The 18554-nt window shown below is 35.6% G+C and overlaps 4 protein-coding genes across 6 annotated transcripts; 2 read left to right on the top strand and 2 right to left on the bottom strand.

Annotated features, from left to right (window-relative positions):
* The first annotated feature begins 3258 nt into the window (after positions 1-3258).
* Positions 3259-4899, top strand: atp5mf (ATP synthase membrane subunit f). The gene is made up of 4 exons (XM_079817762.1): positions 3259-3336; positions 4349-4456; positions 4558-4674; positions 4780-4899. The coding sequence occupies exons 1-4, from the start codon at positions 3321-3323 to the stop codon at positions 4806-4808; spliced, it is 270 nt and encodes an 89-aa protein (XP_079673888.1). The 5' UTR covers positions 3259-3320; the 3' UTR covers positions 4809-4899.
* Positions 4894-8458, bottom strand: cpsf4 (cleavage and polyadenylation specific factor 4). Of its 2 annotated transcripts, none has more exons than XM_079817743.1 (8): positions 8039-8458; positions 7842-7892; positions 7600-7752; positions 7339-7434; positions 7013-7106; positions 6837-6915; positions 5860-6027; positions 4894-5765 (listed from the first exon to the last, which is right to left on the bottom strand). In XM_079817743.1, the coding sequence occupies exons 1-8, from the start codon at positions 8139-8141 to the stop codon at positions 5697-5699; spliced, it is 813 nt and encodes a 270-aa protein (XP_079673869.1). In that variant the 5' UTR covers positions 8142-8458; the 3' UTR covers positions 4894-5696. The 2 variants fall into 2 exon arrangements, with proteins under 2 accessions (XP_079673869.1, XP_079673868.1); XM_079817742.1 differs by having other exon boundaries at positions 4898-5765; positions 5860-6024.
* A 1612-nt stretch (positions 8459-10070) lies between these two features.
* On the bottom strand, positions 10071-13597 carry bud31 (BUD31 homolog). The gene is made up of 4 exons (XM_079817435.1): positions 13174-13597; positions 12812-12934; positions 12559-12725; positions 10071-10281 (listed from the first exon to the last, which is right to left on the bottom strand). Exons 1-4 carry the CDS (start codon positions 13265-13267, stop codon positions 10231-10233), a joined length of 435 nt encoding a protein of 144 aa, XP_079673561.1. The 5' UTR covers positions 13268-13597; the 3' UTR covers positions 10071-10230.
* Positions 13378-18055, top strand: pdap1b (pdgfa associated protein 1b). 2 transcript variants are annotated; one of them, XM_079817414.1, is made up of 7 exons: positions 13379-13668; positions 13770-13912; positions 14218-14309; positions 14945-15040; positions 15861-15979; positions 16172-16323; positions 17522-18055. In XM_079817414.1, exons 2-7 carry the CDS (start codon positions 13900-13902, stop codon positions 17584-17586), a joined length of 537 nt encoding a protein of 178 aa, XP_079673540.1. In that variant the 5' UTR covers positions 13379-13668; positions 13770-13899; the 3' UTR covers positions 17587-18055. The 2 variants fall into 2 exon arrangements, with proteins under 2 accessions (XP_079673539.1, XP_079673540.1); XM_079817413.1 differs by having other exon boundaries at positions 13378-13912.
* The last annotated feature ends 499 nt before the right edge of the window (positions 18056-18554 follow it).

Below are 18554 nucleotides of genomic sequence, written 5' to 3'. Positions count from 1 at the left end.
TGTTCACCTAGCTTACGATTAAATTTCATATTTGAAATCACAATGAAATCTGACAACGTTATCGTAAATTTTGTTTCTAAACACTCAAATCATGACAAAAAAAATTAATTTTTCATGATAGACAAGCCAATGCGCATGTGCAGTCATGAGTGTGCATCTCAGAAGCTAAAGGCAGCTACAATGACTTTTCCAATTGGTGATTGGCTCTTTTTATTTAGAAGGCGGGACTTATTACGCCATATTACGTGTTGCACTTTCTCCCATTCATAGTAATATAATCTATGTATAATCTAAACTCTTTGCTTGCACCCCAGGGCCTCGCAGGACCATCCTGGATCTGAACAGAGGCAGCATACACTTGCAGTGCAAGAAAACAATGCAAACACTGCAGGCTGAATTTAAATCATTTTCCAAGAACTGGAATTAGGTACGAGGGTGTTAAGGAGCCTAATAGCCCCAGGGAACTGTTTCAGAATCTAATAGAGTTAGTCTGTGTACTATAATATCATTTGTGAGATTGTGGGAGGGTGAAGGGTTTACAGGATGTGGCATTTATTGTACCGTAGACCTTGTGCATGCAGAATAGGTCATTACTATAACAATTATTTCTTGTATATGTAATGAGATTGAATATTGTAAATTAAAAATCATTATGCTATACATGTTAATTCCTATCATGACAGTTATTGCAGATATGAATATATAATGAAAAACATAATAGTCTCTCTTCTCTGCCAGACAGATTTTTGATATATTGTCAAAAGCAATTAGCTTGTGAGACATGCAGTGAAGAAGAATTACTTGGACACACTTCAAGACCTTAACTTTATTAATACAATCAGTGTAAACTGATCTCCCTCGACAGCACTTGTAAGATTAAAAACATAGGCTGTGTTCAGAATGCAATATTAGATTACTGAATACTACACAGTATACACTGTACAATGGCTACTATTTAAACATTTTTTTTTTAAATAAAATCATATTCCACAATAAATATATACAACAATGCTACAGCGATATGACGATCTTGACAGTGATATCGTCAAGTTATCATCTTGAAAATAAAAAATGATTGAGCATTTTGAATCCGATTTTACGTAGAAATTTACATTTGCATTAAGCAGACTGAATAATAAGTCAAGAAAGAGGATATTTCTTCTGGTTTACCCATCACAAAGGAAATAGCAGGTCAAGTTCGGCACATTGCAGTAGTCCATGCAGTAAAGTAATTTGTTTACTGCTTGTTATGGCAAATGGAAGTAGGTCATTCAAGTAATACATTTAGAAAACATACTATATACTGCAGGTCTGTAGCAGTAGTACGAGTCAGTATGTTCAGTATAGAACATAGACACAATTTTAAAAAGCAGCTGTGTGGTTGCATTATAGAAAAAAAAGGTTAAAGAAAAGAAAGTTAGAATCCGCTGGCACTCAGGAAATTAATATACTCTCTAACCTGCCCATGGCAGATAAATGAGCTAGAACAATAATATTCTTTCCATTACATAATTTTCCTATTCATGAGGATTATTAACTTATTCAATTAGAGTCTGGAATTGAAATTGGCCCGATCTTCCATCTGTTAGCAGACATTACAGATGAACTAATAAACCTTGGGTCTCTGAAAACATAGATTAGAAAAAAACATTATTTTAAAATTTAATATGCGTCCTACGGCAATAAAAGAATAATATTTGCAGAGTAAACATATGGATAGCGAAAATCAGAGCAGACATGTGAATAATGAAAATTAATATAATGTAACTGCATACCGGACAGTTCTGAAAGACTATGAACTGATGCGTCTCTTTGATGTGACTGCGGCACCATCTTAATTAAAATCTCAAAATTATAATTCTGCCAGGGATTTTTATGGCAGAGTGGAGTAATGAATGGCACTTATGCCTTTGACCTCCTGTCTAATGCGTCTACCACAGTCTCTCATACATTCTAATGAGATCACCATGACAGCCTTCTCTTTTTCTCATTTTCTGAATGTTATTGAAAACTGGTGTACAACCATAGTGAGTTAAAGAAAATAATCAAGCATTTTGATTGCAACAATTAATTGGTATATAGCTACTGTCTTACAATGATTCCCTCTACTAAATGCATTTAGTCACTATAGTTAAATCAACATTTACTTTACTAAGTTACTAAATGCCATGAGGAAAAAAAAAACATGTAATACAGAGCAGTTTAAAGTATATACATTATCTGAGACCTACCTATCCACTCAAAGGCTTTCAGCTGCCATGAGAGCGGTTGGTCTTCTGCCATACAAAAAGATGTATGTGCACCTAAAGGCAAATGGCTGTACGAACGACTTGGTTTAAGATTTACTCTGGGCCTTCAATTAAAGAAAGAGCCTGTAAATACTGATACTGTTTTAGCCATCTGTATCATCTGTACTGTATGACTTTGAAACCTCAGATATTCCTGACACAATGCTGAATCATCACATTTTGTAATGTTGCTAAATTAATATTGTAAAGTTATTAACAGAGTTTGGCATAGAGTTAAATACACTTGCCTCTGAACATCCCTAAAACAACTACCTAATTTTGCTACAATAAATTCAGTGTCTAAAAGTACAATTCAGTGTCTATATGTCTCTGTTGCTCGGAGGTGATGCTTTTGCCTAAAACAACATTACAACCTCTGCAAAAATCCAGTCATTTTATTTCTCTTTAGCTAAACTAAACAACAGACCTGCATCTAAAGACACAAGTGTTCACATTATAAAAAACAACAACAAGGGGTGAATACTTACCATTAAGCACATGTTTACACCAGAAAGATGCAGCATGTGTTTTGATTATAGAGGTTTTGATTGCGTATGCAGTTAATGTCTCCCTCCAGTGGTACCAGTGTATAAATTAAACAGACCAATAATAAAATAATATTATTAGTTGTTGCGTTTTAGATGCTAAGATTGTTTTCACGTACTTTTTGGTGTCATCAGAGATCATTTAGCCAGAAAACGTGCTATTTTATTAGTGTAATTGTGTAGGCCTGTATAGAACTTTGCCTTAATTTAATAACGTTACCAGAATAAACAGATACGATTGTTTTGGTTTGTTTCTTTCATTACATTGATATAAAAGCCAAAGCATTTATTTCCAGAGTAATGTGAAGGTTATTTATTTTCTTTTTTTGAGTAATGTGAAGTGAACAGCATAGGAAGTGCGCATGGCACAACATTTAGCACCGGTCACGTGTTCTGTAAACTCCGCCCCTTATTTTGCCCGTTGACGTCACTCCATTTCACTCCCAGCGTACCCCTCTGCAGCCATCATCTTGAAGTTCAGAGCAAGATGGCGGATAAACCAGGTATGGCTGAATGGGAACTGCATTGATTATTTTTCACTGTTTGGCGTGATGGTTTTGCATAAATCGCACTGTTTTGTTCATCTCTGTCTGAAGATAAGAATGGAGTGAATGTTCATTGTGTCGTTTTTGCGTAGTGTCGCTGAAGGCCTCGATGCAGGCAGACGCGAGTCATGTCAAGGACTTTCAGTAACATTGCCTGTCTGCTTACGTCCATGACTGAATATAATGTTCACGACATGCACATCCTCCCGTGAGGTATTCGTTAGTGAATCGTGCTGGTTAGTTAATGATAAAAAACAAATACATATAGTGAAATACCATATAGTTTAGTGCAGGGGTGGCGAACTCCGGTCCTGGAGGGCCACTGTCCTGCATAGTTTTGCTTCAACCCTAATCAAACACACCTGAACAAGCTAATCATGGTCTGAAGGGTTACTAGAAAGCTACAGGCAGGAGAGTTTGATCAGGGTTGGAGCTGAACTCTGCAGGACAGTGGCCCTCCAGGACCGGAGTTCGCCACCCCTGGTTTAGTGAATTGCCTGACTCAAGAGTAAAAGAGAGAGAGAGAGAAAAAAAAGAACAAGTGTTCAATTTTGTGAGAAGATTGCCATTGTGTTCACATTCTGCAGAAAATACCTAAATAATTTAGTAACTATTAGTACAGCTAATCTTGTGGCGTGGTAGTGTTCTCCTTACAAAAAAGTATATTGGCATTACCAAGGTTATTGTATATGTTTACACCATGGTACTGAATAGTTACCTCATAGTACTGAAAATGATACTATCGTAATATGTCAAAAAGCAGACAAACATAATGTTTTTTTTTTTTTTTTGGTCTGCTTGGAACTAATTTGATAAAGCGCATTTTGCTTTAGTGTCAAACTCAAGTGTGACAATCTTTACCTCGTATATGTTTGCGAACTAGTACGGTCTGAGTTTCATTTGGATTCACTGAGTTTATTGAACAAAACCCAATAAAATGTATTTACTTACAATTGTGTTTATTTGTCAGTTGCCCTGGCCCAGAAGAGGCTTTTGGACGTCAAACTTGGGCAATTGCCATCGTGGCTCGGAACAAGAGACTTCACCCCAAATGGACTTATTGGTGGAGTTCGTGGAGGTAATGACTAATGCATTCAACATTAGAAACACATCTTTGGTCAATATTATTATAATCACTTGTTTGTGCGTTATAATTTCACTAATCAAATCTTATTTCAGGCTATGACAGATATTACAACAAATACATCAATGTGAAGAAAGGAGGTATTGGTGGTGTTGCCATGTTCATCGCTGGTTACATTGCCCTGAGTTACCTCTGGGAATACGATCACATCAGTAAGTGCTAAAAGTATTGGTGAATCTGTAGTAATGTGTCCTTCACCATTGTACTGTTGTCTAAATTTAGTGTCACTAAGAAGTATTTTTCTTGTCCCTCAACAGAGCACGACAGGTGGAGGAAGTACCACTAAAACAAACCCTTCGTCTGCAGCAGTGTGATCATCACACCTCTCAGTTTTTCTGTTTGTGACTGTGACCAATAATAAAATGACATTTAGTTAATTTGGACTCTTTATTGAAAGCATACGAAAGTGTAGGCTGTATGTACAAGAGCTTGATTTATTATTCACATTTCTTGTGATGAATTAAACATGTATTAAATTGATTGGGGTTTAAGACGTTTGTGTTTTGTTTGGAGTCGGTAACATTGCAACCAAGATCTTTAAGGAGGGAAATGTTCACTGCATTTTCAAAGCACAAGAATGTGGGAAAAGGGACACATGATCCTCTTCAAGACACAAAAGCTAAAGCCGCATGAATAGTTTGTTATATGCTAGTTGTCATATTGCAAAATACAGAACAGTCAATGATAATGCTTTCATAAATTTATTGTAATAAGTACAACTCAACAGTCTTTTTTTTTTAATAGATACAAAAAAGCATCTCAATAGACCGCAAAATGATGCATGTCTCTTCAATTTCAGATCATATTAGCTGCTAATGGACACAATGGATCTCGCTTAAGACTCGTTCATCTATTTTCTTCTAATTTCAGCACTGCCTTAAAGTTTGAGCAATCAAGATGCTTGTTACTCCAATACAAAAGACTCACATTTCAAAGTATGTGATTTATGTAAGGTTTCATGTGAAAAAACAAAAAATTGTATAAAAGTGGTTTTACTACTTCTACCTTTTGGATGTGTAATGACTGTGGTGCTCTTGGCACACGGACAGTGAGGTAGAGCCACATTTACATCACCCATCTCTAACCTTTACAGTGAAAGGGTAATGCACCAGGAATCAAATACCTCACTTTGCAAGTCATAACCACAAATATTGGAGATCCTTTATTCAGAAAACTACTGTCCACTCAAAAATGCAAGGTGTCCTTTTGTGCATTTGTTTGCGTAATGGCCCTTCTCACCGCACTGGAAGAAGCAAATAGACATCGAATGTAATTGCACATTTTGAGAGCATCAAATTAATATGGCTGACAAAAAAAAATGTATGCAGTGTCCTCACCTTGTAACACGTAACTTGGTCCAATGGACGAGGACCGCGAGGTCCACCCATGTTGTTGTTAGAATGCATTATCCCAACAACATTTGGCATTCTCTGGTTGTTGATATTGGTGTTGGTTAACTGGATAAGTGACTGTGACGATCTGTTCATGGGCGGCATGTTTTGCTGCTGGAGAATAAAATTAAGATGAAACATTGGTATCAAAGTAAGCATTGGTGTTAATTTAAAAGTTCATTTGTTTGTGTATTGGGTGTACTAGAATAGTACGGAGCCCTTAAACAGACACAGTGATAAAAATGGGTGTAAAAATTATGTTTTTGGGTTCTGTCTCAAATGTTTTGCTTTCTCCCAAGAAACTTTACGTTAGCATTTTTTCACATCCCCATCTCCTTTTAGGGGCTCCGTAGAATAGGTTAACATGCTTTAATGTTCAAAGAACATTATTTTTCACATACTGTACATTATTGCAGCACTTCCGTCTGAAAAGATTGCAGATTGCACTCCTTACTTTAATCGCGACAACACTACAATTCACTGAAGCCTCGCCTTATTTCTTTGCTTATACTTACGGGCAGGCATTATGCTAACATTTCAAATTGTGACAATGACGTTTGCGGATATTAATATCTGGACTTTGCGTTTTAGGCAGGTCTGGATCAGTGTTCTTTGTAAGGCAGTTACAACAGAAAACATTTGATGAGTTTTGGTCATTCATGTTCACCACAACAGTGTTTTGGGGGGCTGAAAATGCAAACTTTTGAAAATGGGATTCAAAGTGCAAGTTTTTGAATTTTAGTCGTTGTGGATCCGTGTGAACGGGGATCGTTTTGACAACGTTGTCGTCTGTATGCGAAAAAGTAAAAACTCTTTGTCGTATAGACAATCCCTTTTGTGGGAGACTATGTGCTTTGCAACTTTGCAGATGCATGTGCGAACAGATACATTACACACTAAAGGAAAAGAAAAACCTTAAAAACCTTTTGCTGAGAGTGAGACTGTGGGTGTTGAGGTAATGGTGGCTGTTCAGTCGCACCCATTGGGAGTTCAAATCTTGGGCTAGGAATTACAAAATAAAAATTCACGGTTAGAATTGAAGCAAAGTCACAGGTATGAATAATATGTATATGCATGAATTACATTGACAGATACTCACTGCATAAATTTGCATGACTTGCCCTCTGGGCAGAAGCCAACAAGGTAATTTACACAAATGACTCTTCTTGTGTGTCTGTGCCTGCAATCCGGACCTTAAGGGATGATGGTGGAAATGGACATTTAATATTTTCCGTTGCAATCAATTTTGAAATATCTGTAATGTAACTTTAATTTCAATATAAATATTAATTTAAACATTCATTTAAAACATGGGATCCTAGCTTAATTTAACAGAATTGGATGTAATATAATGTTTATAAAATGTAAAAAAATATATATAAATGTAAAAATGCAAATATCTGAAAATCACTGCAAAAGACTTACCATGCTTACAAAAACCCCTATCGTACCATGGGCAATCTTTAATCTTAGATTCTGGGTCAATGTGCAAGAATGGACACTCTTTGTTACTGCACTCCCCTGCACAAAGATATTATTAACACTATTACAGACAGACAGACCGAGATAGATAGATAGATAGATAGATAGATAGATAGATAGATAGATAGATAGATAGATAGATAGATAGATAGATAGATAGATAGATAGATAGATAGATAGATAGATAGATTTTCAAATACTAACCAAATTTAGAGTAGAAATAACATTCAGGCATCTTTGTCATATCATACTCGTGTAAAAATTCACATTGGTCTCCTTTCTTGCATAAACCTCTAAGCCAATGCTTGCACACCACAGTCTTTTCTCCACTAATGTGTCTGAAGGGGCACATTCCACCTGTCAAAAGAGAAAGCTGTAAAGTCTGATCAAAAATAATAAATCTGATTCACACGTAAAAACCTTAAACAAGCTTTTGCAATACATGCCTTTAATACAGGCAGCTTTCATGAAGAACTCGCATACAGCAGCGCCAGATTCTGTAGAATAACAAGAAAACGTTTGTACCATTATTAAGTCTTGAGTCCTAAACAACAATAAAAAAGCAGTTCGTCTTATAAATTAAAAAAATACAAAACCAGAAACAAAGCATTGAAAATATTGATCAGTGCTCCTGTTCACTTACTATCCATTCCTGGAAAAGGCAATGGTTGAGCGCCTAATTGTTGTTGTACAGCGAATTCTAGGTCAAACTTGAGGTGATCGACAGTTGCGATTAATTCCTGCATTTTGGTATTATATTCTGTATATATTTTACCAGCAGCTGAAACTCTTCCCGTTATAACACCTAATCAGAAAACTAAAATAAGTCTTGATGGCTAACAACTTATCGGTTTGCCTTTGATCAGGTTTAATACAAGACGTAAAAAGAGAAAATAGCGAAAAAGTATGCAGATGTATTAATTGAGTAAACGATGTTTAATGTAGCGCATGAGTGGATAGGTAAAAGAGATAAACATTGTAAATAAACAGTTGCTTGTAGAACCGTCTGCTTCAACAGCGCTGCTCAAGAGTGACCCCTGACCCACGAACTTCAGCCTGTATAATCGATTACAACAGCATCGAGGGGTTTCCGGAAAGCGCGAATTTAATTTCTTAAAACGAGTAATTTCGTCTTATTAATATATAAATATATTAACATGTGCTAATTATCTACTGGTGATTTGTCGTTAGATGGCGACTTGGGCGAAATAAACCACAGAGAATATACGAAATAATTATCTCGATCAGTGTGTTGGTTGTTGATTAAAATGTCTGCTGTAGTCACTAGCGCCATGCAGTGCCAAACAAGAGTGCTGACGGTGGTGTGGCTGGACACATTGTACTGGGGTTTCAAATTTTAATATCAAAATGTATTTAATATACATTTTGATATATACTATACTATACAGATTATGTTATGTGCAGGATTTCAGGAACTTATTACAACAAATGTAAAAACAATTGTCGAATGCAAAGCCTTTTGTGTGTTTCTACACTTATTTTCTGCTTGTTTATTTTAACCCCAGGCTACTTCATAAAAAATAAACGGGAATGAAAGAACAGAAATTACTCTGATGTGTGTGAACTTATGAGTTTCAGTCATACATTTATGTATTTCTTCATTCCATATTTTAGTTAAGAAAATATAGAACATAGCTGAGGAATCAGAGGAGTTCTCTTTAAGCTTGGCATGTACATTTTCATTGAAGTATTCTGAACAGATAAGGATGAGAATTAAGTCACATCCACTTCTGAAAATGTACAAATGTGATGCCCTCAATATTTTTTAAGATAAAGGAATAACACATATTCACTCATTAATAGATTGCTCTTAAGCTGCAGGAAACTGATGTGAAAACCAAATCTGTACCATCAGCAAAATGAAAAATATATATTAGGGACATTTTTATTGACATTCTGCAGGTGTTAGCTGAGTGATTAGGCAGTTAATATTGCACATCTGGAGGGGAAAAAAGAAAGATAATTTCCATATACAAGCATCATGTTCCAAAAATTAAGTACTTGTAATCAGATATTACGTTTTAAAATACTCATCAGATGAAAATACTTTTTGATGATCATGTTATTCTCTCAATTATTCACATAATTTCATATTTACAACTCAACCTCTTTGACCTAATATTTTTACTTGAAGTGCACCATGAGATTAAGTTAATACGTTAGGGCAATAATTCTATAATACTAAATAAAATGTATTACATGGTTCTCTGATGTTGGTTAATAGTCACATGAAATGTGAAAGTGTGAAAATGTATTTTGATTGTTTTTAATTTAAAATTATTTATCTTAACTTACTAAATTAACTACTTCTCTTTTCATTAAATACAAAACCCTATTATCCTATTCAAATCAATGTGATAAACGAGTTAGGTCTTAAATAATCTAAAAGTAATCCAAAAGTATTCTGATTACCTAAAATGTGTTACATAAATTGCTTTACTAACTACAATTTGTGTCTTATAATTTGGAAACAGTATGGGTTACTGTTTCCAAATTACAAGACAAATTGTAGTTTTTAATGCAATTTTCTAAGTAATCTACCCAGCACAGCAAGTCCCTAATTTTTTTATGAAAAGAAAAAGATGAAAACCCTATTCTAAATTATTCCTTTTTCCAGAGCTGATTTATATATAGTAGAAGACTGGACACCAATCCAGAATGATTAAGACACAGCAGAGTTTAATAAAAAAAAAAAATTCAAAACATACATAAAACAACAATCATATTATTTCAACAGATCCAACATCGGAATGACAAACCATTAAGTGTATTAAAACTACAAATCAAAGACCAGCAAGCCGTTTCTCCTTTGTCTCATCCAGAACATCCTCTGCATCCACAGTGAGTGCACTCAATGATACGACCCTAAGAGAACAAAGAACAGATTAGGGACAGTGGAAGAAACGTAAAAAAAAAACCTTGACATACATAGTTACTCATAGGACCAGTGTTTGGTGAAGAAAGGACTTGAATAACTTTAAACAGCCTAGATCACTAGGCACAATTCCTGCTTTTTCCCACAGGCTATTTCCCTCTTGCACAGTTATACAGGTGCTGGTCATATAATTAGAATATCATCAAAAAGTTGATTTATTTCACTAATTCCATTCAAAAAGTAAAACTTGTATATTATATTCATTCATTACACACAGACTGATATATTTCAAATGTTTATTTCTTTTAATTTTGATGACTATAACTGACAACTAAGGAAAATCCCAAATTCAGTATCTCAGAAAATTAGAATATTGTGAAAAGGTTAAATATTGAAGATACCTGGCACCACACTCTAATCAGCTAATTAACTCAAAACACCTGCAAAGGCCTTTAAATGGTCTCTCAGTCTAGTTCTGTAGGCTACACAATCATGGGGAAGACTGCTGACTTGACAGTTGTCCAAAATATGACCATTGACACCTTGCACAAGGAGGGCAAGACACAAAAGGTCATTGCAAAAGAGGCTGGCTGTTCACAGAGCTCTGTGTCCAAGCACATTAATAGAGAGGCGAAGGGAAAGAAAAGATGTGGTAGAAAAAAAGTGTACAAGGAATAGGGATAACCGCACCCTGGAGAGGAACCACTACGAACAGATGTATGCAAGACACGGGTTTCAGCTGTCGCATTCCTTGTGTCGAGCCACTCTTGAACAACAGACAGCATCAGAAGCGTCTCGTCTGGGCTAAAGACAAAAAGGACTGGACTGCTGCTGTGTGGTCCAAAGTTATGTTCTCTGATGAAAGTAAATTGTGCATTTCCTTTGGAAATCAGGGTCCCAGAGTCTGGAGGAAGAGAGGAGAGGCACACAATCCACGTTGCTTGAGGTCCAGTGTAAAGTTTCCACAGTCAGTGATGGTTTGAGGTGCCATGTCATCTGCTGGTGTTGGTCCACTGTGTTTTCTGAGGTCCAAGGTCAACGCAGCCGTATACCAGGAAGTTTTAGAGCACTTCATGCTTCCTGCTGCTGACCAACTTTATGGAGATGCAGATTTCATTTTCCAACAGGACTTGGCACCTGCACACAGTGCCAAAGCAACCAGAACCTGGTTTAAGGAGCATGGTATCCCTGTTTTTAATTGGCCAGCACACTCGCCTGACCTTAACCCTAATAGAAAATCTATGGGGTATTGTGAAGAGGAAGATGCGATATGCCAGACCCAACAATGCAGAAGAGCTGAAGGCCACTATCAGATCAACCTAGGCTCTCATAACACCTGAGCAGTGCCACAGACTGATCGACTCCATGCCACGCCGCATTGCTGCATATATTCAAGCAAAAGGAGCCCCAACTAAGTATTGAGTGCTGTACATGCTCATACTTTTCATGTTCATACTTTTCAGTTGGCCAAGATTTCTAAAAATCCTTTCTTTGTATTGGTCTTAAGTAATATTCTAATTTTCTGAGATACTGAATTTGGGATTTTCCTTAGTTGTCAGTTATAATCATCAAAATTAAAGGGGCTATATGCGTTTTTCTGAAATTTAAACTCGCGACTGACACCTGTGGCCAAAAAACAGAACTGCTCTCATTTTCTGCTCGCTCTCGCAGCGGTAGTGACGTCACATCCGCAGACGGCGCGGGAAAAGACGACCCGCCAGAAAATAGGAAAAATAGGATACAGGCTTATAGGTGCACCCACTGTGAGTGGACAAGGTGTCAGTATGCTCATCAGGAGATGTTGGAGTCATAAATGGTAAAATAAAAAGGCTATTGTTACGTTTATTTTGGGGAAAAAGTTGCATATAGCCCCTTTAAAGGAAATAAACATTTGAAATATATCAGTCTGTGTGTAATGAATGAATATAATATACAAGTTTCACTTTTTGAATGGAATTAGTGAAATAAATCAACTTTTTGATGATATTCTATGACCAGCAGCTGTATGCCTCCCATGGCATATCCCTGTACATGCAATACTCCCACGGTTTAGTGCAATATCTTTGTAAATGAATTCAGTCCTATTTATTCATTTTATTATTCACAATACTTTAAACATGTTTATTCTGACTAAACCTGTGTCTTTATACTTTTATATTTTACTCTTTTATTAATGTCTTGTTATATTTATGTGTGTGTACTGGAAGCTTCAATACCAAGGTAAGTTTCTTGTGTGTGCAAGCAATAAAGTTCTTACTGATTCTTACCACTTCAAGTTTTCCCTTGGGAACTCTGCATATGCAATTTGTTCCAAAGTTAGTGTCTCGCGTCTGAATGCACCGCAGACAGCACAGATTTTCGTAGCCCTGTTTCTTCCATTTGGCAATCAAATTTTTGTCTGCATAACCCTCTTTGATGCAGTAGTCGTAAAGCTCTGGGAATGAAATTGGAATGGAAAGTTAACAAAGCGCAGCTCTCGAAATAATACAAACATTACAAAGATGAGTCTCTCTATTATACCTCGACTGATGGCTTTTCTCTTGTAGAAAAGGTCGAAAATGTAACGGCTGCGTTGATGGTGAAGTCGGAAGATTGGCCATAGAGACTCAACTTTACGTTTGCCCTCATGTGGCTCGGTTTCAGCTGTAAATTAAAGGAAGCATCTGTTAATAACACCGTGGTAGACGCATAAACGTGATATTATCTAGCAAATAGCCAAGTAAAAAAAGTGTTACTAAATAGCCTATTTAAATGAAAGGGTTAACTAGATATATAAATATTATTGTTTCATTACAACAGTGTTCCTTCTAATCATTAAACGTTTCAAATAAACAATCAGCTTGTTAGCATTCTGGCTATAGATTGTAGCTTGCTTAACGAACCTTCGCGCATTTTCTGGTCCAGTTCATCAAGAGTTGGCTCTATGAGCTCCCAACCATCTGGAGGTGGTTTCCTACTCCTTTTCACCTTAGGCATTGTGTTATTTAGGAAATATACGATCGTCTCAGTTATTTAACAACAGCGAGCTTGTGCATTAGGAACTCTCCCGATTTCTGTCGCCAGGCCGATGACGTCACTCTAGAGGTCCTTTTAGTAGGACTTGTTGTTACACGAAAGTTGCGTCAACGAGCTGTCTTTGTTCTTACACATAAAATACGCACTATAATTACTATCAGGCTTATTTTATTTGACATTCCATTGCTAAAATGGATTGCGCTGAAATCCTGACGAATGCACATGTCAACATTGATTTTATTATGGTGAAGCTGTAATGTTATTCTCTCTTCCAGTATATTGCATCAGGCTAGGTGTCTGATTGTGTGCCTGAGTGTAAATATAGTAATATGGACCCACTGGCTATATGCTAATCGATGACTGTACTTACTTAATCGTGACATTTTATATTTGTTTTATTTAATGTGTCGCCCCGAGCCAATTAAAACCACGTACCATAAATGACTGCCATTTTTACCTACAGAATTGGATACGCGAGAGTGTGGTGAAGTGAGGCAACCTGATATCATAACTGTACCCAGCTTTTGTTGGGACTGGGAGTGTGTTTGAGTCGCTTTTTTTATATATATATCAAGTTAAGTTTAATCTTCATCATGCCTAAAGGAGGTAAGAGATCATTTAGTTTTAGTGCGATCACTGGTTGAGCATGTCATGAGCTGGTGCTGCTTACATAGTCTGCTTTTATGATTGACATATACAGTTGGTATTCTGTAACTGTTACTTTTAAACAAAGTATTCTATTTTATCTGGGTATTTTTCATTGAGAACTATACTATTGGAAAGTTACATATATCCCAGCCAGCCCATATATATATATATATATATATATATATATATATATATATATATATATATATATATATATATATATATATATATATATAATCCAAGCATTTTGTTGCTTATTTTAGGGAAAAAAGGTGGCCATAAAGGTCGCATGAGAACCTACACAAGTCCTGAAGAAATAGATGCTCAAATGAAAGAAGAAAAAGAACGAAAAAAGGTAAGTTGTATTGCAACTTCAGACAGAAATAAGAACACATATGGGCAAGAATGAGTAATATTCTTAAAGGGATAGTTCACCCAAAAAGGAAAGTTCTGTAATTTATTACTCGCATGTTGTTCCAAACCCATAAGATATTTGTTCAACTTTGGAACACAAATAAATATCTTTTTGACGAAATCTGAGATTTCTGTCCCTCCATTGACAGCCTGCCCTACGCAACTACCACTTTCGAGCCCCAGAAAGGTAGTAAAGACTACCTACATTTTATGAAGTGCATTATGAAGAGGGTGAGTTTTCATTTTTGGGTAAACTAACCCTTAAATAAGATGAAACACAGCAGCTCCCTCTGCTGAAAGAGCTTTGAGTAGTTTCGCTAAGAATGGCACGTTTATAAACAGCTGTCTAAAGTCGGCATGACATGAAAATTAACCCCGTCTGTTTACCAAGTGTTTCTTAATGATCTTATTGTGAAGGATTGATTCATCTATGCAATGTTGTTTTGACCTCGTCATTTTTTTATTCCAAATCTTTTCTCACTAATGCAGTGACTGACTTCTCTCTGGTGGCATATGCCAGACTTCTCCAATCAAATTAATTGTTGTATGTGGTAATGATGAATTTTTACATTGTAGAATGAAGAAGAAGAAGGTGCGGCAGTGAACGACAACCAGAGTGAGGACAAACTGACAGCATCAGGCTCAGAGGACAGTGACGATGACGGGTCTCAGGTAAATCTGATCTCAGAATTGATGATTCCAAGTTCCTGCAAAGCTGTCCATCTTCTGCAGATTCATTCTTCAGAGACGTAAACATGGCAGGACGTAGACATTCAGTCGGTTCTGATCACAAACGTCAGGCACACTGTTAAGGACCGCTCAAGAACAATAACTATATTAGCGTCCACACCAACACATGTTCTAACGTAATGTTTATTATAAGCTTGTGCTGCAGTTTTGTCATCTGTCCCTTTAAATGCTCAAGCTTGTTAAAGTCTGTGGATGTTTTTATCATTCATCAGCTGAAAAAAAAAATCATTCTAAAAAGTGATTCCAACAATATTTTTACTCTGTGTTGTTATTGTCTATTTCTCATAGAGCTAGAATAATTATTAAAACTTTATAATTATCGTTATAGTTATCGTCCCTGGTTAAATTGACCTTAACTCAATCTAATTAATGGGGAATCTCATTGGGTGGGGCAGAGCATTGCTCTTTGATTAGTCTCCAAATCACTGTTTAGAACGTAGGAATTATATATGTTTTATTTAATGTGCATTTGTAATTTTTATTTAGCTTTAATTGATTTTTATTTCAGTTTTTGTAATTTATTACGTCAATATAAACCTATTTATTTTATTTCAGTTCAGTTGCAATGGCAACATTTCTAATTTAGGTTTTTTACGTCTAAGTTTACGTCTTTTTTATCCAATATTCTTATTTTATTTTTCTTTTAAACTTATTTTCATATTAAAGTATTTATATTTCAATAACATTTTTAATACTTTTAGTTTCAGTTAACAATAACAACACCGTCTCCTTTTTGTCACAGAAAAGGAAGGGTGTTGAGGGATTGATAGAGATTGAAAATCCTAATCGAGTTGCCCAAAAAACAAAGAAAGTCACAGAGATAGAACTTGAGGGTCCCAAACAGCTTTCCAGAAGAGAAAGGTAAGAGACAAACGTCTTTATCTCCAACTACTTGTTACCCTCTCATTTTTCACCATCATTTTATTTGTATAATTTTTTGTCACTGCTACTATGCTTGCTTGATATACTTTATTATGTATTATTTATACGTAGTCTTCTAGACACCTGTTCCTTTTCAGGTATTTCATTATATATATTTTTTCCACATTTTAGAGAAGAGATTGAAAAGCAAAAGGCCAAGGAGAGGTATATGAAAATGCATTTAGCAGGAAAGACAGATCAAGCTAAAGCCGACCTCGCTCGACTCGCAATTATTAAAAAACAACGTGAGGAGGCCGCACGGAAAAAAGATGAGGAACGTAAAGGTAAATCTTCAGCCCACGGCAATGTTGTAGAACAACTTGTGAAAGGCCGCATTTACACTGCAGGTCTTGATGCCTAATGCCTAATAATTGATGCCTAATTCTAATAATTTGTTGACCTGAGCCCAGTTGTTCAAAAAGTTAAATCTGGATCAGAATGATCTAGATTTGGAAATCCCATAGCAAATCCAGGATCATGTAATACCGTTTTTCAAAGTAAAATAGGATTGGATCACTCTGATCCAGATAGACACTTTTCCAGATTACCAAATCTGGTTTACCAGTGCTCCAAATGGGGTTACATTTCACAATGTAGGCTGCTAGCTATGTAAAGAACAACAGGTAGAAGAGTCAGTGTGTGTCACTTTAAGTGTTTTTATACAAAAAGAAAGAAAACAACATAAACAAACAAACGTCCCCTTCCATTTTCATTTTCCTTCAAACAATCAGACCCCTACAGAGGCACTAAAGGGACATGGGAGATATTTAGTTGTCTCGCAAAAGTTTTGAGCTCCCCAAAGAAAGTTTGCATCCATTCGAAAAGAACTCAAGTTTTGAGAGTTAACGCAAAGTTTCTTGGGAGAACACAAAAGCATTAGAATTCAGTCGTCCTCACATCACCTTTTCCCTTAGGGTTTCCGTAGCCCCTCATGTGACCCACAACAAAAACAAACAAATAAACATTTAATAAGTCCTTAGAAACTACTTTTGACTGGTTTATCTCTGATGATTGTGCCAATTTAGTTTATAGACGGTGATAAAAAAAAAAAACACTTAAAATTAAATATATTATGTTTCTTTGATATTGACAGCTGTTTAGGAGGGTATTTTATGGTGCCAAAATATTTATATCGTTTTTTACTTTACTGTACTGAAAGGGCTAATATCTATTATTATCAATACCAATATTCAATGACGTGCATTGAAAGTGGAATATCTGATCTGTCCGCTTGCATGGCAGACGCAAATGCACATATCCAATTCATATCAGATTTATTTCCACATATGAATGAGATGTGAAACCGATCTGAGAATATTGGAATCCATGTGCTTTTTTCCTGCTTACACATTAGTGGGTCATATCCGGTCTGTGCCACATGGGAGGAAAAAAAATCGGAATTGGGTCATTTAATGTAAATGCAGCCAAAATGTCTCAATGCAAATCAGCGATGAATTAATGTTTTCTTCTTTGTCATTGTAGAAAAAGAAGCAACGGCAGCGGCAGCAGCAGCGGCTAAAGGACTACATACTTTGTCACTCAAGTAATCCAAATATTGGATGTTTTAATGCATTTGTGGACAGTATACAATTATATTGACAATGTTATTTTTGAAGACGACGAAAAAGATAATGTGGTATGCCATGTAAGATGATATAACACAATGTTCCATTGAAAAGGAATATTTCAGAGTATATTAACCCAGAAAGCAGGCATTTAATTGTCCTAATAAAATGCCTTTGTGAAAGCTCTGATGCTTTCACTAAAGTGAGTAAATCTTAATGCTTGCTTTCACTCAGTGATATTAGGAGTATAGACATATTTATTAATATATTAACATATTGCCACATGCAACTGAGTGGACTTTGCTGTCTCAGTTTAAAGGATTACTGTAAGAATAAAGACATCTGTCCTCAGTTGTAAAGGACCTGGTGTTATTCAGAATGTTCTGATGATATTCCCTTCAAACAATGTAAAAAATAACATACCAATAAAATGTCAGAACGTTTTATTATATTGTGAATTGTTTGGTAAGTCCTAATCCTATTTTTGAAGCCCTTCCGATGAGCTGTTTTGATTGTAGTTGTGTAATGGTGTAGTTGTTGTCATATGTATTGACATGTATATTATTTTTAGATCATTATATTATACATTACACAATTTATAGATCATTTTCAGGGTGCACTAGAAACATATTGCGAAGATGTTTTAAAAATATATATTTTTAGTATAATGGTAACACTACAATAAGGTTTTATTAGTTAACATGAACTGAAAGTAAACAATAATTCTTCAGCATTTATTTGTTCATGTTAATTTCAACATTTACTAATACGTTTTAAATCAAAAGTTGTATTTGTTAACATTAGTTAATGCAATGTGAACTAACACAAACAACTGGATTTTTATTAACAACTATTAATAAATGCTGTAACAAATGTATTGCTCATTGGTAGTTCATGTTAACTAATACATTAACTATTGTTAACAAAAGAAACCTTATTGTAAAGTGTTA

The sequence above is a fragment of the Gobio gobio genome, assembly GCF_949357685.1.
Source record: "Gobio gobio genome assembly, chromosome: 1".
Taxonomy (NCBI): domain Eukaryota; kingdom Metazoa; phylum Chordata; class Actinopteri; order Cypriniformes; family Gobionidae; genus Gobio; species Gobio gobio.
This window is presented reverse-complemented; position numbering and strand designations above follow the sequence as displayed.